At 32.1% G+C, this 19299-nt stretch overlaps 1 protein-coding gene across 2 annotated transcripts; it reads left to right on the top strand.

Annotated features, from left to right (window-relative positions):
• Positions 1–1191: 1191 nt before the first annotated feature.
• LOC124929470 (chromatin modification-related protein EAF1 B-like) lies at positions 1192–13968 on the top strand. Of its 2 annotated transcripts, none has more exons than XM_047469838.1 (23): positions 1192–1546; positions 2394–2603; positions 2721–2775; positions 2865–2950; positions 3053–4322; positions 4392–4511; positions 4853–5008; positions 6058–6249; positions 6433–6513; positions 7132–7177; positions 7271–7773; positions 7854–7901; positions 8407–8464; positions 9225–9418; positions 9493–9546; positions 9637–9717; positions 9880–10017; positions 10151–10267; positions 10681–10778; positions 10868–11089; positions 11192–11522; positions 11623–13138; positions 13326–13968. In XM_047469838.1, exons 2-22 carry the CDS (start codon positions 2464–2466, stop codon positions 13033–13035), a joined length of 5403 nt encoding a protein of 1800 aa, XP_047325794.1. In that variant the 5' UTR covers positions 1192–1546; positions 2394–2463; the 3' UTR covers positions 13036–13138; positions 13326–13968. The 2 variants fall into 2 exon arrangements, with proteins under 2 accessions (XP_047325794.1, XP_047325795.1); XM_047469839.1 differs by having other exon boundaries at positions 1192–1360.
• Positions 13969–19299: the final 5331 nt, after the last annotated feature.

Below are 19299 nucleotides of genomic sequence, written 5' to 3' on the forward strand. Positions count from 1 at the left end.
CAAAGAGGAAGACGAAAGCAGGGCGTAAGTCATCGCTTCCGAAAAAGGTTTTTATTTTTCACGCGTCAGAAAACAAATTAAAAAAAAAATTATTCAACTACTTTATGCAAATGCATGCTTCAAACATTTCCTGGTATATAAACATCTGATGGCAATATCATTAACAAACAAAATGAAAAGACATACTGGTTTTTGATGCAGAAGACTTAGAATCCTTATCAGAAGCAGCTTTTTGATCATTCAGAACAGATTCACCACAATTCTGCTTCTCACTTCCACTAGATGCATGGTTATATCATTTGATTTCCTCATTATATAATTATTAATTATATAAATATTTTCATAAATCATATAAAATGTCTCAACAATCATTTAATATATATATATATATATATATATAATATTACATATTTATTAAAATACAACAATAAATATAATATATATTATATTATATCCAAGTTTTATAAATAAAATTCAAATAATATAATTAATTTATCTTTCCTAATTTATTTTATTTTATTTTCTCTTTAATATATATTAAATTTTCTTTCATTATTATTTTTTATTTTCTATCACATTAATTATATATATATATATATTATATTATATTATATTATAATAATTTATATTTTCTAATTTATTTTATTTTCTCTTTAATTATAATCTAAGAGGATGATATAATATCATTGAATCATTATTCGTAAATTCATTAATATTGTCACGTGTTAATTAAATTTGACTTCGACGTCTCGACAGTGAAACGAACAAATTCAAATAACTATCGCAAGTGTAAACAGTAAGTTTCTCCTCTAAACCAAATATCTTCAAAAATAAATTCGTGTCGTGTGATCGTGTCGTGTGATCGTGTCGTGTGATCGTATTGTCCAAATTCCATTATTTTGTTGATATGTAGCAACCATTAGAATAATAATATAAGGGAAAAAATTCATTCTTTTTCAATATCACATTAAGAAAAATAGATTTGAATTGAACAAATAATTTTAAAAAGTTGCAATTACTATAGTCATATTTGTTAATAACAAAAATATCTAAAATGGGAATATGATTCCATATCAGAACCATAACAAAAGCTCGATTTCAACAATGGCCCAATTATGACCAAACTGGGAAAGGCCTCATCTTTGTCGTTCGCATGTCCGAGCCCACTACTTGCAGGAGGGAGGGAGAGAGAGAGAGAACGAAACACAGACTATTTTTTTTTTGAGATAGTTTTTAGAGGGAGAACGAAGGGGAAGGACGAAGCACGAAGACGAACGAACGAACTGCAACATAAAAATAAAAGAAGAAAGAAAGTGCACATGGTATCCATGAACGTATAAGAAGCGCGAGAGGAAAAAAGGTACGAGCTTCATAAGAGGGAGTTTAAGACTCTCCCATGGGTCGCATTTGCTAGGGCAAATTCGTATGCTTTGAATTTCGAGGTGCCCTGCATCAAGAATACCCCTGGCGGGAAAGAAGGATCAGGGGTCTTTTTTATTGTTAATTGTCTGTCGGGCTGAAAATATTATCAAGCTTGTGCCAGCAGGTGATGTTTCGTTATTTGAATTCTGCAAAACCCTAGAATTGAGACCTCCCTTGGGTTCTTTTGCAAACCCTAGAATTTGAAGTGTGATTTCATTTCTACCAAGGGTTCATTTTAGGGTTTTCCATGTGAAATCAATTTCATGAGTAATGATGCATAATTTTTTTGATTGACTTAAACTTCTAAGTTAGGATGCTGAATGCCTTTTCCTCTATTTAGTAGCTTCCTTTTGATTTTATGTGGTTTATTAATCAATTGTAGCTTCCCTGAATGAGGCAGGTAAACTTATACCTTTGTTAGTCAGCCAGTTGGAATCTTGAATTTGCCATTTTCTTTACCACTATTCCTTTGGTGGGAACTTTCTTTTTCAGGTGCAATAGGAATTTTGTTCTTACCAAGCATTGAGAATTAATTGTTTGATAGTGTTCCTTGAACAAGAGGACTCCCCTTTATGAAAATCTTCTTACATTTCAGTGAAATAATATAAAATTACCCCAAAATTTATTGCCAAAGTACCAACTCACCGTTGGTTGACTATTTTTTTTTTCCATTTTAAATTTCAATGTAGAATCATGCGTATTTTCTTCGTGAATTAAAAATGGGAAAAAAATTAAAAGTATCTTCATTTTCGAGCATTTGGTCGTTGAAAGACATTTTAAATAATCATTGTGTAAAATGAACTTTCATTGCATGATTCTTATATTGGTTTAAATCCCTAGTCTTTTATCTTTTCCATAATTCCAGCTTGTACACTTTATTTAAGGAAAAAGATATAATTGCGAGAATCTATTTTTCGGCGTCTTTTTGGAATAAATATATGTTAATTGTTTCTTTTCCCATTTTGCCTCAGATACACTCACGATAGTCAACTACGATCAATGTGTGGGGAACGTTTGTAAGCTGTACGTTTTGGGGAGGATATGCATGGACGCAGCTTAGAATTGGCTCGTCTTGTGAATGCTGACGTTGATTCCATGGGAGAAATTGATGGTAGGGTTGGAATCAATAGCAAAGTTGGACCCCAACATCCAACAGTTCAGAAGGCTCAGGATGAACTCAGGTAGAACTTTCTTTATTTTATGGTCACAATATTATTTGTTGAAAATCGTGTTATTTAGGCCTGCCCAACACTTGTCTGTAATTTAAAAGCTGAATCCTTCGAAGTTTTTTTTAACAGGCAGGAGTATGATGTTCGCGAAGAAAGAAGAAGAGAGCTAGAATTTCTTGAAAGGGTGTGTTCTTGAATTTAAGGTCATTTCTGTAATTTATATGTACAGGATGTTAACTGTTATTCATCCTGGCAATTTTGTTTCTTCTTTAGGGCGGAAATCCTTTGGATTACAAGATAGTGAATGCTACCTCCATTAGTGTCCAATCTACTTCATTGACTAATCAACCTCATGAACGGTTTGTAGATGTGTTGTTGTTTTCCTTTTCTTTTCTTTTTTCTTGCTTAATATTAATATTTTCTTCTGGTCATAATACCGATTTCTCATTCTGGCATTACAGTGAAGCCAAAGGTAGTTTTGCTCAAACCACTTCGCCTCTTGGAGATTCAGTTGAAAGTAGTGGTAGGCCAGGAGCCAGTGTAGCATGTGAACCGAACAGTGCTGATAATCTTTTGTTATTTGATGGAGAAAGTGAGTTTATTGGAGGTGAAAGGAATCCTATGCATCCCTGTAAAAATGTCATTGCTCCATCAGAACAATCTTCTAGACTGCAAGGTAATCAAAATGCTAAAGAATTTGAGGATTCAGCTGCCATTGCCTTCCCAAAAAACCAAGCATATAAGCGGAGAAACCGAACAAGACCTAATCGTGAAAATGCTCGATCAAGTTCAACTGATATTGTTCAACCCCGTACTGGCCATGTTTCTTCCATGCGTTCAGGTCCAAAAGATCTTAAGGTCTCTGTAGTTGATGCAAATAATTCCAAGGACAAAAGCGTCGCATCAGTCTGCAACTCTAAGCCAAGTAGTCCAACTGGTAGTTTAGACTGTAAAGCAACACCTTCTCATAGTGAACAACCTGTTCCTGAGCAAGATGCTTCCAAAGGTTTGGTCGATAAAAATCCTCAAGGAAATTCTGAATTACCTGACTCTACCAAGGGAAGTGAACAGTTGGTTTCAGCAGTTGTAATTCGTCCACAATGTGAAGATATAGCAAAAGCTGAAAATAATGGGCCAAGAAACAACATAGTCAATGATGATCTAAATGGGAATGCTACACTTGCCCCTAAGTGTTTTGACTCAGATTGCACACCAACCAGTATGGATAGAAATATAAACGGTGATGCATCCATAAATTTAGGAAATGTAAATCTTGAGGCGAATTCTGAGGAGCAGATCTTCAGGGAAAAAAACATGGTAAACAATGCCAATGAAAACATTAAAGGTGAAAATAAATCTGATGGAAGTTGTGGTTATCAAAGTCAACAGGGAAGTGGACGCCACTCTGATAAAGAGGTGAAGTGTTCTGTTCCACTGAATAGTGATGTACCAAATGGAGATTCTCCTTTGGGAACCGAAGGAAGAGCTAATGATCAATTGAGAGATGATTCTACTATACAAAAGGGGGTTTCTTCTGGGATTCTGGATTCTACAGAAGACTATTCTCCCAATAGGACTCATACTTCAGTGAATGCCTCTGCTCTTGTGGAAGCAAACGAATCTTTTCAGCTTTCTTCAGCTGCACCAGAACAACCTTGTCCTGAAGCTGACGTGGAACTGGAAACCAAAGCACTTGAAGATGCTATTCTTGAGGAAGCTTTAACAATAGAGGTTTGTCTTTATACAATACTATAGCTTCTTTATCTTTTGGAACTTGATGAAAACAATCTTATAAAACAGGCAAAGCAGAAAAAGGTTGCTGAGCTATCTGCTATAACATTGCCCTTGGAAAGTCGCAAGAAATCTCATTGGGATTTTGTCCTTGAAGAGATGGCATGGTTGGCAAATGATTTTGCTCAGGTTTGATCAGTTATAGAAACTTAAGAAAAGTTGTTTCCTGCTTCTTTCATCTATTATTTTTTATCCTTAATGTTTCCCCTAATTTGTAAGTGGGATTTTGGATAATACATGTTTTTGTCTTTTATGTCCTTACTTTGTTTGACATTCTTATTTACACTCGCAAAAGCTCACGCATATGTAAGTTTTTTTTTGTCATCCCTCGCATGATAATTCATAGTCTTCATATCTATTGACCATCTTCAAGATATAGTTAGGTGGAAAGGCATAGCTAACAGTAAAGATGAACTGTCTTGCATTCACATTTCCCATTATCAGCATTTTGAATTTACAACTTTATGCAGGAGCGCCTTTGGAAGATAACTGCTGCTGCTCAATTGAGTCGTCAAGTTACTTTTGCCTCTCATTTAAGATCTAAGGAACTTTTTGACCTTTGGAAGCAAAAGAAAGAGGCTCATTTCTTGGCAAAAGCTGTCATGGACTTCTGGCAATTAGCAGAGGTATTTGAAAAGGGAGTTTATATATTGTGGTTTGATGAAATATATGACTTCATTTGGTATGTATTTTACTTTTGCTTGTCTACTGTATCATGTGAGAGCTTTTTGTAAACCTTGAGCAGTGAATTGTAGATAGTTTAACAATATGGTAGAGATACAAGTGAATGTTTTATGTGAAATCATAAATAGTGAAGTTTAGATAATCCAAAGGAAAACAGACGATGGTGAAGTAATCTGGATGTTTTGTAAATTGTTGTACACAACTGGTTTACTGTCTATTTTGGCTTGCATGAGGGACACCTATGTTGTTGGTATTGCTTCTGTTTCTACAGTTCATCATACCAATAAACAAGTTCCCCCAGATTACCTTATCATCCTACTTTAAATGACAAGCTCCTAATTCTATAGTCTGCAAAAGCAGGAGAATCTCATCCATGATTGTCAACTGTCATTTTAAGGAGTGATTCCTGCATGGTTGTGCAGGTAAACTGCAACATGTAGTCGTAAGCAATACATCTTGTTTGACGATGTATAAATCACTTGTGTATATGCAATTTTCTCTATACGCGTGTGCTATTTGCTAGTTGGCTGATTGAAGGCTAGAAGCTATGTTTGAACTATTTTTCTTAAGTACCTTCCAGTTGACCAAATTGTTTTTAACTTCTGGGTTGACTTATTTTTGGAGTCTACTGTTTCTTATTTAAAATGATAAACTTGGGTTTTACATGTGATTTTTTATAGGAACTTTTTTGCATTGGGTATTTTCGTGTGATTTACACCATGGTATTATTTTGGTAGTAATGCCAAAGGGATGTTCACTAGCAGAAGGCCTATTGCTTTCTTTGCTGCAAGTTTCTCTTTACCGAACAAGGGCAACTTATATTTCCTTGCCCCTTTTTAAGTCAAAAGTTCTATGAAGCATTTCTTATAGTTCCATGATATAACCCTGAACCCTAATTGCTGTTTGTTTACATTTCTTCTTATCTTCATTGTTAATTCATATTGTATATGATTCCATACTGAATCTGGTGCAATGTTTTGGTTGCATACAGGAGAAACTCAAGCAGTTTCAGCCTTCAAGTCCTGGAAAAAGTCCCCTCCTTGCTGTTCATGGCTATGCCGTGAGATTTCTTAAATATAATAGAGGTGCTACTGCAGTTGGACAAGCAGAATCCACAAGAACTCCTGACTGGACATATGATCCTGGAGTTATGAATCTACCACCAGAGGACCAATCACAAGAAGTAAATTACCTTCTAAACTTCATATTAAATTTCCTTTACACTTCGGTTGTAAAGTACAATCTCTGTATCTTATGCGATTAGCTATGGGGATTCAAGTGTTAGTTATCTCAAAGGCCAATTGTTTTTACCATCTTTGTAACTTCTATTTGAACAACAATGTAGACTGAGCCTATGTTGTTACAGGAAAACCTTTTCTACAAGGTGCCTGTCGGGGCAATGGAAGCATACAGGAAATCCATTGAATCTTATGTAATAAGGTGGCAGGTATGCATACTTCTCTTCTGAACCCATAGCCGTTTCAATTGGGACTTCAGATGAAGACTGTAATATCATCAAGTTAATGAACCATGCTAACGTCTGAGTATTGCACGCTAAATGATATTCTATGAATGTGAGATTGTGAACATTTCCGAACTGGTTTTCATTTTCTTTTTGATTCGTATTAAGGAACGTGTTTTTGACCTGTTACAACTTTAAGATAAATTATCTAGATGATTACTTGCATGTCCGTTTTCATATCAGGGAATGTTGTATGTGAAAAGTACGATTCTTTTTTATGCTTTTGTGACTGATTTAAATCTTTTTAATTAACAATCGTGTACCTCCTCTTTCTAAATGGGATGGGTTAGTTTTATATGATCTTTTCGTAAATGTTTTTTTTTGAGGTCAACTTCTTCATTAGAATAAAAATGAACGCAAGAAGTGTTCAAACATTACAAAGTGGTAAAAGGGGAATCTTTTTTGTAAAGTCAGTTTAAACCTTTCTTCATTTCAGACATGCGATAAATGCGCATCATTGGTTGGTTTTTCTTTTCACTGTCACGTTTGCTGCTTTTTCTTGTTAGTTGACTCCCTTGCTCTTTCCCTGTTTTTTTAAAACAGAGTGGCGATGTCCAAGTAGAAACATCTATGCATAATGCAGCAACAGGTATTTCTGCAGTGAATTTTGTTGTTTTACACATTGCTTTTTGTTGAAGTGTTATGACTAATATGGTTATTTACTTACACTCTTGATCTTAAGATAATATTTATGAAGAGGATGAAGGAGAAACAAGCGCTTACTATCTGCATGGTGGTTCTCAGAGTAATAAATCAGTGAAGTTTTCTCAAAAGAAAAAGAAAAACTCTATAAGATTTTATACAGGCAGACAATATGATAGAGGAGCAGATATGGCAAGCATGGGAAATAGATTTGGAAATCAACAGGATATCCAAATGGGGAAAAGGCCTTCCAGTGATCTTAGGGTCGGTCCAATTCTAACAAAGCGCATGCGAACGGCTCCCAGGCCAAGGGTTTTAGGACCTTACAGTGCTGGAAGTTCGGGAGGTGTTCAGGGTCTAACAAGGACAGATGCTTCTAGTGGTGATACAAATTCTTTTCAAGATGATCAGAGTGCCTATCCAAGTGGACTCCACATACCAAACAGTCTGGAAGTGGAGTCTGTGGGTGACTTTGAAAAGCAGCTACCATTTGATTCAGCAGAAGTATCAAAACCTAAAAAGAAAAAGAAGGCAAAATATTCGGTAAGAATAATTTGTATCATTTTGAGCTAGGAAATATCTGGCGATTTGTTTTGTGTTACACCCATATGTTTGTTGTGCAGGGTTATGAACATCGATGGCAACTTGATTCAGCATTCCAACATGAGCGGGTAGACCTCTCTTTTTTTAAAAAAGTGGTCATCAATGCTTGTTATTTTTAGAAATTCTCTCCTTGGCCATCTTGCAGAAAAAGAATCTTAGTAAAGTAGGTCAGCTCTAGTAATAATTTTATTTGCCTGGATTGTTCTCATTCGATAACAGATTGACCTTGTAATCCGATTGTTTTGTTTTATTTCTTTGCCCTATGAATTATTTCTCCTTTAGGAATGTACATTCCAAATGTTAGTAGGATAGTATAAAACTACAATACCTTCGCCACCTAGTTTACTTGTTCAATATGGGATCTCAAGCACTATTTCCTTGGGTAAATTTTGATAACATATTGAGGTGTTTCATTCTTATTATGTGTGTTATTTATATATGGATATAGGCATCTTATGTCTACTTTAAGGTTAACCACTTCTCAAGGAAAAAACAAGAGAATAAATATTCTTATTGGTGTGGAGAATAGTATGTATGAATCATTCATTAATTTCCATGTCTTCTAAAATTCAGATGGATCAGTTAAAGAGGAAGTTGGAGAGTCAACAGCTTGATTCTAATGGAAACAGTTGTAAGATTCTTGTTTGTCGAATGTTTGTATTAAATGGAGTTCATTAAATTTACGATGTGTTGTCCTTTCTTTGTCCATCCCGTTAACCTATTGTAGAATATAAGGAAATATGCATTTAACTTTCTTTTTCCGAAAATGGTCTTGAAGGCTCGAACTCAAGACTTTTCTAGCTTCCTTCAATGAATAAACCCTAGTCCCAAAAATAAAATTGAGTACTTCCCATAAATAGTTTAGTGCTACTTGTATATATATATATATTTGTGGAAGAGCTACTATGAACCATTATTTTATTTCAATACTATTATAATTCTCTCAAATTTCTACCAATTCAATGTAGCTGGATGGTTGAGTTGTTCAACTAACAACGTTTAGGTCGGGAGGAGGCAGGGCGGGCAGTGGGATGCTCTTCTAGCTTCCTCCATGGAATAAACTCTTGTTGCAAAAAAAAAATTAGAGTACATCCCATAAATAGTTTTGTGTTACTTGTATATACATATATATATATTATATGGAAGATCTCCTATGTTATTTCAACTCCCAAATCTCTACCAATTCAAAATAACCAGATGGTTGAGTTGTTCAATATGAACAATGTTTAGGTCGTGTGTCCAAAACTTGGTATTGACTTTGTATTATTACAACCCGCATTTTTTGACAACTCTATTTAATACAAACTCTTACATAAAAAGGTAAAAAAAAATATCATGTTTTTCTCTTAGCTCTCAACATGTTTCTCTTCACCTATGACTTTGTATTGAAGGTTTGCTTGGACAACATATTGGAAAGAAGCAAAAAACATTTAAGTCACTGGATAGCACTTTGGACAATCATGCCCAAACGGGCAGTTCAGTTCCTTCTCCTACCACTTCACAGATGAGTAATATGCACCACCCTAACAAAATAATTAGAATACTCAATGGCCGGGACCGGTCTAGGAAGTCTAAAGCATTGAAGGTAATGATGCTGGTGTAGTCAATAACTTGCTGATGTCCTATTATTATTGCTCAAAAATACCCTATATTCTGCAGATACCTGCAGGGTTTAGTGGGAGTGAAAGTCCATGGTCATTATTTGAAGACCAGGTTTATTTTTATTTCATGGTTCTCCTTGATACTTTGATATGATATAAATGTTGTGATGTGTCTTAATTCTTGTTGGCTTTCATATCCCAGGCACTTGTTGTCCTTGTGCACGATATGGGTCCAAATTGGGAACTTGTGAGTGACGCCATCAATAATACTTTGCAAATCAAGGTAAATCTATATTGAAATACTTAATGTACCTTCTTTTTTTGGTGCGATATATTAGAGTTTCTACAAAATCAGCTATATATATATATATATATCATGTTTTGACCTTCTCTTATCATATTTTTGTCCTGTCCTTCAATGTACTGATATTATATCTATTTGAAGTGTATATTCCGCAAGCCTAATGATTGCAAGGACCGACACAAAATTTTAATGGACAAAACTGGTGTTGATGGAGCCGATAGTGCTGAAGATTCTGGATCTTCTCAACCATATCCATCTACCTTGCCAGGCATTCCTAAGGTCCATTTTCTCTCTTATGTAGTTTTTGTATGTCAATTGAAAAACGTTGAGCTCTTTTTGTTGACATTTCTTCTTCCCTCAGAATTTAGTTTGAATTGCATAATTAGTGTTTATCTTACTGCATGGTTAACAGGGAAGTGCCAGGCAATTGTTTCAACATCTGCAGGACCCAGTTGAAGATAAAATGATTAAAACACATTTTGAGAAGATTGTCATGATATCTCAAAAAATGATCCACAGGAAATCACAGGTGAATTTATGATCTAGAAAGTCTATGTTAAGTTGATTTTCATGTTTTTTTCCTTGACTTCAGGCTTAATTACTTGTGTTAAGATATGACTGCATTTGGGATTGTTGCTCATTGAAATACATCGGTTCATTCAGAAGTGTGATTTTTCCATACAGTTGAATATGATGTTTCTCCATCATTCTATCATTAGTCATGTTAATTTGGAAGTAGTTATTTAGAAGATACTTGACAACATGGGTACTGGAAACTGTTGGAAATGAAAAACGAGAATTGTGAAGGAAACACTAAATGTGCTTTTAATGATACTTTTATGATGCAAGTAGCACAATTGATCCTTGCATGTTTTAGTTCAGATTTGAATATGTTGTCATTCTCCATTATTTTAAACTGAGATTTATTTACCCTTTATGTAGAATGACTACATAGATCCGAAAAAAATCCAGCCTCATGCATCCCATACTCTTGTCCTTCAAGCTTTACCTAATTATATAAACGGAGGACCTCCAGCCACGTAAGCTTCAGTGGTTTTTAACCCCAATTAAGCATCTTATTTCTTCTTGCTGAAACTCTTTGGTGGCTTTTTTGTGTGTTTAAATGAAGGCCTCTTGATCTGTGTGACACACCTACATCAAGCCCAGATGGACTTGTTCTTGGATATCAAGGTTCTCACAGTACCAATGGCCTAGCTATTTCACATCCTAGCAGTGTGGCCTCTGTTCTTCCTACTTCGAGTCCTAAAGCCTCCTCTATTCAAAGTTCATCTGTTGCTGTCCATGGGAATAATTTCCCGTCTCCATCTGGCCCAGGAAATACTTCCGTGAGGTAACATGATTTTTTATATTGTTTCCACCATCATTCCATTTTCGCTACAATTTGTTTGTTTCTTCTTTGATCTGATAACGAGTGTATTCCTTTTCATTGCAGGGATGGTAGATATGCTGTTGCCCGATCAGCAGCAACGTTACCTGTAGATGAACAGCAAAGATATAATCAAGTGGTATCCGGAAGAAACGTTCAGTCACCTGCAGCTCCTCAGGGAACAGATCGTAGTGTTGTTCGAGTTGGTGGAAATGGTTTGAGTGCTATGAATAGAAGTATGCCAATCGCGAGAACTGGTTTACAAGGGCTCCCATCACCATCAATCATGAGTTCTGGTAGCATAATGTCTTCTAATATGCCACCGGTTCCACATCCTGTTAATATTCATCGCAGTGGAGTTGGTTCTAGTCAAGGGATGTTGAGACCTCGTATCCGGGTAGACAGTTTTTTTATTTTTTTATTCTTTTCGAGTTTCTTAGTACAATTTCATTTGAGAAAGGCTTGTAGTTGGATTTTTAATTTTGTTTTTCCAACAGCCTGCACAGAATAATCCAGAGCATCACATGCAAATCCCCCAAGGGAATAGCCCTTCTTTTGGAGGTTTAAGTCCTGTTTTCACTAATCAGGCATCATCGACTTCATCTGTTCAGTCGTACCCCTCGACGATGCAGCAGCAGCAACAACAATCGGTTGTTAGTAATAGTTCTCATCACTCTCATCTTCAAGGACAAAATCATTCTGCTGGTAATAATTCCCCAAACCAAAATGCATATCGACTAGCAAAAGAGAGGCAGCTACAGCAACGCTTGCAACAGCATCAGCAGCATCTGCATCATCAACCGCTTCCACCTTCCGGTGCTGTTATGACGCATGTTCCACCGCAGCCCCATCTTCCTCCTCCCACGTCCTCTGTCCCCAATAGTCCTAAAGTCCAGCCTCAAACTTCTTTAGCACCAGCATCTCTATCTCCTCTTGCTCAACCACCGTCCACTATGACTACTAACATATCTCAGCTGCAAAATCAGAAAGTTCACACACCACCTCCCCATGGATTTGGCCGAACCCAGTTAAGCAATCAAGTTAATAAGCAACGGCGGCGACAACAACAGCTTCTGCAATCCGGAAGGCAACATCTTCCACAGAGACAGCAGATTCAATCTCAACAGCAGGCGGCTAAGCTTTCAAAAGGAGATGGAAAAGAGGGAAACCTTCCACCCGTTGATTCTTGCATTCCCAATGGAATATCTGCAGTTGTTCCTGGAACCCAACCTTCCAGCCAAGGTGATCAGGCAATGAATTCTATTCAAGACCAGGGTTTGCATTCTGGGTCATCCAAGCCACCGGGCCCTCCTCATTCTTCAAATCAACATCACCTTCAAACGAAGATGCACCCTGGCCAGGCTAAGCAAGTCCAGCATATGCCAACTTCACACTTAGATAATAATAGTCAAGGTCATGTTCACCAGAAGTTGGCGACCCAAAAAATGCTTCAACAAAATCGCCCCCCTGATTCACCCAACAAGCTGCAAGTGGGTAAAAGCCAAATTGGAAAGCCAACAGAAGTGGTTGCAGTAACAGGAATATCTCGAACATCGTCTATTGATTCAGGTGGTTTAGGACCAGTTGGTTCTTCTACCAGTGGTCAGGGTAAAGCTCCAGAAAAGAATTACGATTCTACTGCAAATTCAGCATTGGGCGTGACTTCAGTTGGTAACGTGTCTTCAGCTAACGCTGCTGGTAGTGAAATGACGACCAAGATGGGGAAAGGAGGAGGATCCAATAATTTATCACCTATCAATGTACAGCAGCAGCAACAGCTGTCACCCTCCATGCAATTACCCATGCCACATCAGCAACAGTCGTCAAACCAACAAGTATCTCCTAGACAGCCGCCACCTCAGCAACAGCCTGATCAACTGCCTGCTGGAAATAATAATATGTGCCGATGATGGAATGAAGGCACTCTCAGCCTCAAAAACAACACAAGAATTCTTGGAGCTGCAAATCCTCTGAAGATTGGGTTAGCATGCTCTTGTAGAAAACTCTGTACAGGTATTTGTGTTGTCCTGATTTCAATGCATTAACAGACCTACCAAGACATTTACTAGATGTTTTAACTTTCAGTTGTGTTAAAAGTTTCCAATATTTTATACTTATTTTTTTAATCCAACAACATGCTTTGAGTAAACTGAGTTTTGCCCATTATGAAAGAGCCTTATTTGACAGTGTTATGTTGCAGAAGCTGTTGTCGTCACCTCATCATCAGATAAAGTGGGAAGAATAGAAGAAAGGGTTATTGTTGCAGGAGGGATGTGTTTAGGTTTCAATTGAAGCAAGCAATTAGGGGTCAGGGTAAGTATTCTTTTGGAAAACCGTGTAAATTAGTATTTGACGTAGGTAGGACGTCAAGAGGATAGGGAGAAAACAACAAACGCGCTCATAGAGGGGGTATCCATCTTGCTCTCTTTTTTCATTTTTTTCTCCTGCTGAAACGAAAAAAGAAAGAAAACGAAAGGGGTTCCTATTTGTTTGGTGGCTCCACCTAAGTTGTTGAGCACAATGTATTTGCTTACCGCCTTTTCGGACTGAAAGGGTAGTAGTCATGAATTTGATTGGCAAAAAGACCCTTTCAGAATTTTTTGTGAATAGAAGATATGTTGTGTAGAGTAGTAGTAACAATAGTAGTAGTAGTAGTAGAATGATCAGAGCATTGTTATAATGTAGATAACATGTTTTCAGATCAAATGAACTTCTTCTACTCTACAGGAAGAAAGCTAGCTAGTTCTTTCTTTGTTTTTTTTCATCATTTTACACTCATTGAAGCTTTGACTGACTATTCAACATCTTTTTAAAAGTCAGATTTTGTGGACTATTTTCATTTAGACCTTGTTTCATCTTGTTATTTTTCTTTTAAATAAACCATTTTTTTTAGAATGGTATATTATTTTTACCTTTGTTTGAAGAAAAAATGGGTATTTTGGATTAAATGATTAAAATATTTTTTGTATTTAATATTTTTAAATGGTTAAGGAAATGGGTATTTTAGGATTTTAATTGATTTGAATAATTTGATTGGTAAGATTATGAGATAATGCATTAGTATTGCTTCCTTTTTCTGTGGGCTCTATGCCCCTTGTATTTTCAACATTGGATAGACCAAGCAACCAACTTTTATTTTTTATTTTGAAATTGTATTGTTATACAATTAAAATAATCTGAAAATTTTTAGAAAATATTTTTCAGAATAAAGAATCATAAGATAATAGTGATTGTTAGGTAGTTTAAGTGGGTATGAATTTTGTTTAAGAAAATAATAGGTTCAATTTTTACTTTAAAAAACACTTTAAGGGATTTAAGTACAAGTTTCTAATGTTTTAGAAGAGTTCAATTAATGATAAATTTAGATAATAAATGGTTTGTCTAAGATTTGAGGTTTTTTATTGTTAAAATTAAAAAAAAAAAAGGTTTTGTTATTAAGTTGTGTTTTAATAAAAAAAATAAAAATTTTGTAGTCAAAATTTTTAATTAACATTAATATTTTATTTATTTATAAATGTTACTTAAATAATAAGTTAACAGCGTTTTGAAAATTTTTAATACAAAATTTTATTTTGAATAATTTTAACAATACCTAAATTATGAGGTTTAAAAGTAGATGTTTAAAATTTTAATTAGCTTTTTAATAATAAAAATCAATTTAATAATTTGACCAAAAAAAATTATAATTTAATATATATATAATTTCATTTCATTTTCTTTGACATTTGTTTTTTTTGGGACAAACTTCTCTAAACCATGACCAATGTGTTCACACCATTTTACCCGTAACAATTAAATTCCGTTGTTTGGGTATCACTTTAGGTTACTGTATTATCAATTTATTTGAATTATAAATATCTAAATTTTTATATCCACTCAAGTAAATTGAGTTGGATAAGAAATTGCAAAGAAAGAAATGACCAATTGATTATAGAGACGTAATTGTACAAATTCAATTATTATAGACGGTTACTTTCTATCAAATTCTTTTTTTATTTTGAATTATTTAAATAACTCAAAAAAATAAAATATTATTTTATTTTCTACTTATTCATTATATTATTTAATTTATTAATAAAATTATTATTATTTATTTATTTTATTTATATATATATATATATATATATATATATATATATATATATATATTATATACCCTTTAAGTTATTTTATTAAAAGAAAAAACACCTAAAAATCATTATCAAACATAATTTTTTTTTCACTCTTTATTTGAATTGAATATTGAATTATTAATTATATTTTCATATACAATATGATAAATATCCTATCATCCTAAATTGAATGGATGCCAACAACCCATTCAATCATTGAAAAACCTAGTATACAAATAATTTTAATATTTTAACTTAAATAATTTTATTTTTAAATAATAAATTATAAAATATTTAAAAATTATCATTTTATTTTGAATATTGGAATGAGATTACTGATTTTAATTTTAATATATAATTCTATTTATAATATATTATTATTTAAAATGTATATTTATTTATTAAAATAAGATCATAATATTAAAAAAATATATTATATATTTTAATAATGTATTATAAATAAAATTATATATTAATTAAAAAATTAATTTTATTAAAAGATTTAAATAAAATTTATAAAATATTTTGTTCTAAATTATTACTATTTGAGTATTTATTTAACAAAAACTATTATTATTTATTAAAAATAGTGCAATATGCGTTTACACTTTAAAAAACTGAATAAAAAAACAAAGCAAAATATAAAAATAATGTAAACATTTTAAATACCAATAAAATAAAAAAAGTTGCATCCAATTATACAATCTTTTTCTCGGACTAGTGTACTAATAACTTTATCGTCTAACACTCTTTTATTTTTATTTTTTTCCCTTTCGTTCATTGCATTAGGAGAGAAATTGGTTTCTTTTTAAATAAAATTATATATAAATTAAAAAAAATTATTAAAATTTAAATTAAAACTAAAATTTAAAAATATTCTATTTGAAAAATCATTTTATTAAAAAAAATCAAAATAAAATTATTGAGTTATAAGTTTCAATTATTTTGTAGTTTGTAGGAGGAAATAGGTACATATAATCTTTATAGGAAAAATATTTTGGATTTTAATTTTCTTACAAAATAAATAAATAAAAGGTTATTTGCTATCATAGTGTTCAAACACTAAGATTAGAAAAATTAATATTGAATTATTTTTGGTTAATATAATATATATTAGTATCAAATATTTTTAGTTCAGTTAGAGTATGTTCATAAATTTGAAGCTTAAAAGTTAAAATTAAAATGATAGATAAGTCCTAAAGTTATAAACACAGTTTTCTCAAATTTGGGTCATCATCCCACTCCAATACACAACTAATTTTATTATAATAAAATGTTGAGTTATTAGTTTATCACGATTAAATTAAAAAAAGTTAATTAAAAATAATATATATAAGTTTTAATTTGCAACATTTATTTTCATATTAGTTTCGTGGTATGAAAATTAAATTAAATGTGGACAATTGATTTATAATGTTTTTTATAATTATTTGGTTAATTTGTATAAAATTTTCAAAACTCTTTCTTATAAAGATAATTATGTAAATATTAATATTGTTGAAATATTTTTTCTAATATAAATATGTTGATTATTTATGACAATTATTTTTATAATTTTATATATTAAGATATACAAGTAAATAATAAGTATATAATGCATATGATTATTTTATATTTGTGTTAGCTTCAAAAATATATATGTAAATTCAATCCTTCATTGTGATGTATCATTGTGGTTTGGACTTTGGACAAGGAAGTGTGGAAGACATTGATGTGATATTGACATAACAACAAACTCATTTAGTTAGGTGAATAAATTTTTTTTAATTTTTGAAAAGTAATTTTTTGAAAATGGTTCACATAAAAACTCAAATAAGTGAAGATGAAACCACTGTGAGGAGAGTATGGAATACACAGTTTTTGAGGCATAAACAATGAAATTTCTATCAGAAATATTAACAATTTTCTTATTTTATAAGATACTAAAGCTAATTAATTTTTTCTCCAAGTGAATCACAAAAGTTATATTAATTACTTGTTAGACACTTTGAACATGCGACTAAAATAATACTAGTATTTGTTTTGATTTGAGAAAACGAGATGTCAATGTAGTATATTGTTTGTCTAATGTTAACGAAAATATCTTACTTATGCGTTTATAATTATTTGGAAGAGTACACATTATTATATTAAATGACATTGCAGCTTAATGTTTTATTAATTTTTACATAGTGACCTATTTTTAGTTTAAGAATAAATTTATTAATTTTATAAATAAATTTAATATTAACCATTTATGTACATATTTCCCTTTTTCTCTTGTATTTTTTGACATTTTGTAAGAACTTTTATGTAATTGTAAATTTTGTTTAATTAATAAACATTTTATTGAATAAGTGTTTATTATTCATTGTTAATTTCATTATTATAATAGTATGTTACATGTTCAGAGAATCAAACAAAACTAGTACCTATTTGAAATAAAGTCACATATTTTGTTGTTACATGGTACACAAAATTTATAATAACATATTTTAATCCATTTAAATTGAATAACAAAAATTAGTCATTTTATATAATGCATCAAAAAAGTGATAAATAAAGGAAAGTCAACTTACTTTGTGAAAGTGTTATATATACTCGCATAAATAATTCATAGCTTAATATAAAGAATGCTAAAACAGTTAAGATTTGTAAACATACTATCAAAAGATATATATTAACTATTACTAGTGAGACAAATTTAATCTTTGTGATGTTTAATAAAAAAAATCTTAGTATAATAAGGTTATGTTTTGGATAACAATTTATTTTTAATTTAATAAATTTTATCATTTGTAATATTATTCATAAACACAATATAACCTTTTTTTTTATAATTTTTTTCATAAAGTATGATAATGCACTTTATTAATAATGTTGTTTATTAATTGTATTATCAATCTTAATCATATATATATATATGCTCAGTTATTGATATATTTTAACAAATCCCACTATACATCAAAAACGATTAAATTAATTAAATTGATCTTTTAACCGTTTAAACCGAACTGATAAAATTGAGAAATCGACGGTTTGACCGACAAACTGCTTGCACCCCTTGTCAATTGTGCGCCACTTCTCTCTTTTTATTTGATTCTTTAAGATTTGCTAAGTTGCTTAAATCGAACTTCTCTTCTTCTTTGATATTTTGAAATTTGTTAAGTTGCTTGAATCGAATGATTGATTTTCAGCGGTTAATTTATACGCATCTAAGATAAATAAAGTGCAGAAGAATTTGATATTGAGTTGTTAATTAATTTGTTATAAAAAAATATATCACATCATATATTATTTCAATTATATTAAATCAGTCATTCATTGTCATTTTTTTTTTTGTCTAGTTGGTGACCTATTACCATATTACCATGTAGATGGCCGATATTGAAAACGTCAGTGCTGACGAACTTTATGGACAATTTCGTCGTATTTCTAAAAAAAAAAAAAAAAAAGTACTCTAGTTGAATCATGTCTATATTTTGGCCTTCTAAACTAGACTAGTCGTTTAAATAAAACACATCACGTTAATTTACCTTTTTTCAAAAAGGACATGTTTGTCGGGTAGACCACAATTCGTGGCTAAGGATTTTTACGAGCTAGTACCCTGTGTTTCAAGCAAATTGTTTTCCTTAGAGGAAGAAGATGGCGGTTCTACATTTAGAATATAAGTTTTTAATTTTTTTTTTTAAATTTCTTTCAGAATAGATTCTTCATGTTAGAATAGAGAGAAATATTGTATTTGGGATAATATCATCTTATATAATAAGATGTCCATTGTCTAAGACTGTTACGCCGATTTAAGGTGCATGGTTCAGGTGACGGAGAGTAACCAAGACCATGTTTTAATAACTTATTTCACATTCAGGTGACGGAGAGTAACCAAGACCATGTTTTAATAACTTATTTCACATTCAAGATGAAAGGAGGAACGTTAAGAGTCCGCGTTTTTATGTTAGTAGAGATGTCTAAAAGTTATAATTTAAAATAATCAATAAAAAAAACTAATCAATCACTCATTAATACATAACTCTCTATATTTGTAAGTTCTTGTTATTATTTTTAACATAGAAAAAAATCATG

This window comes from Impatiens glandulifera, chromosome 3, assembly GCF_907164915.1.
Source record: "Impatiens glandulifera chromosome 3, dImpGla2.1, whole genome shotgun sequence".
Classification (NCBI taxonomy): Eukaryota; Viridiplantae; Streptophyta; class Magnoliopsida; order Ericales; family Balsaminaceae; genus Impatiens; species Impatiens glandulifera.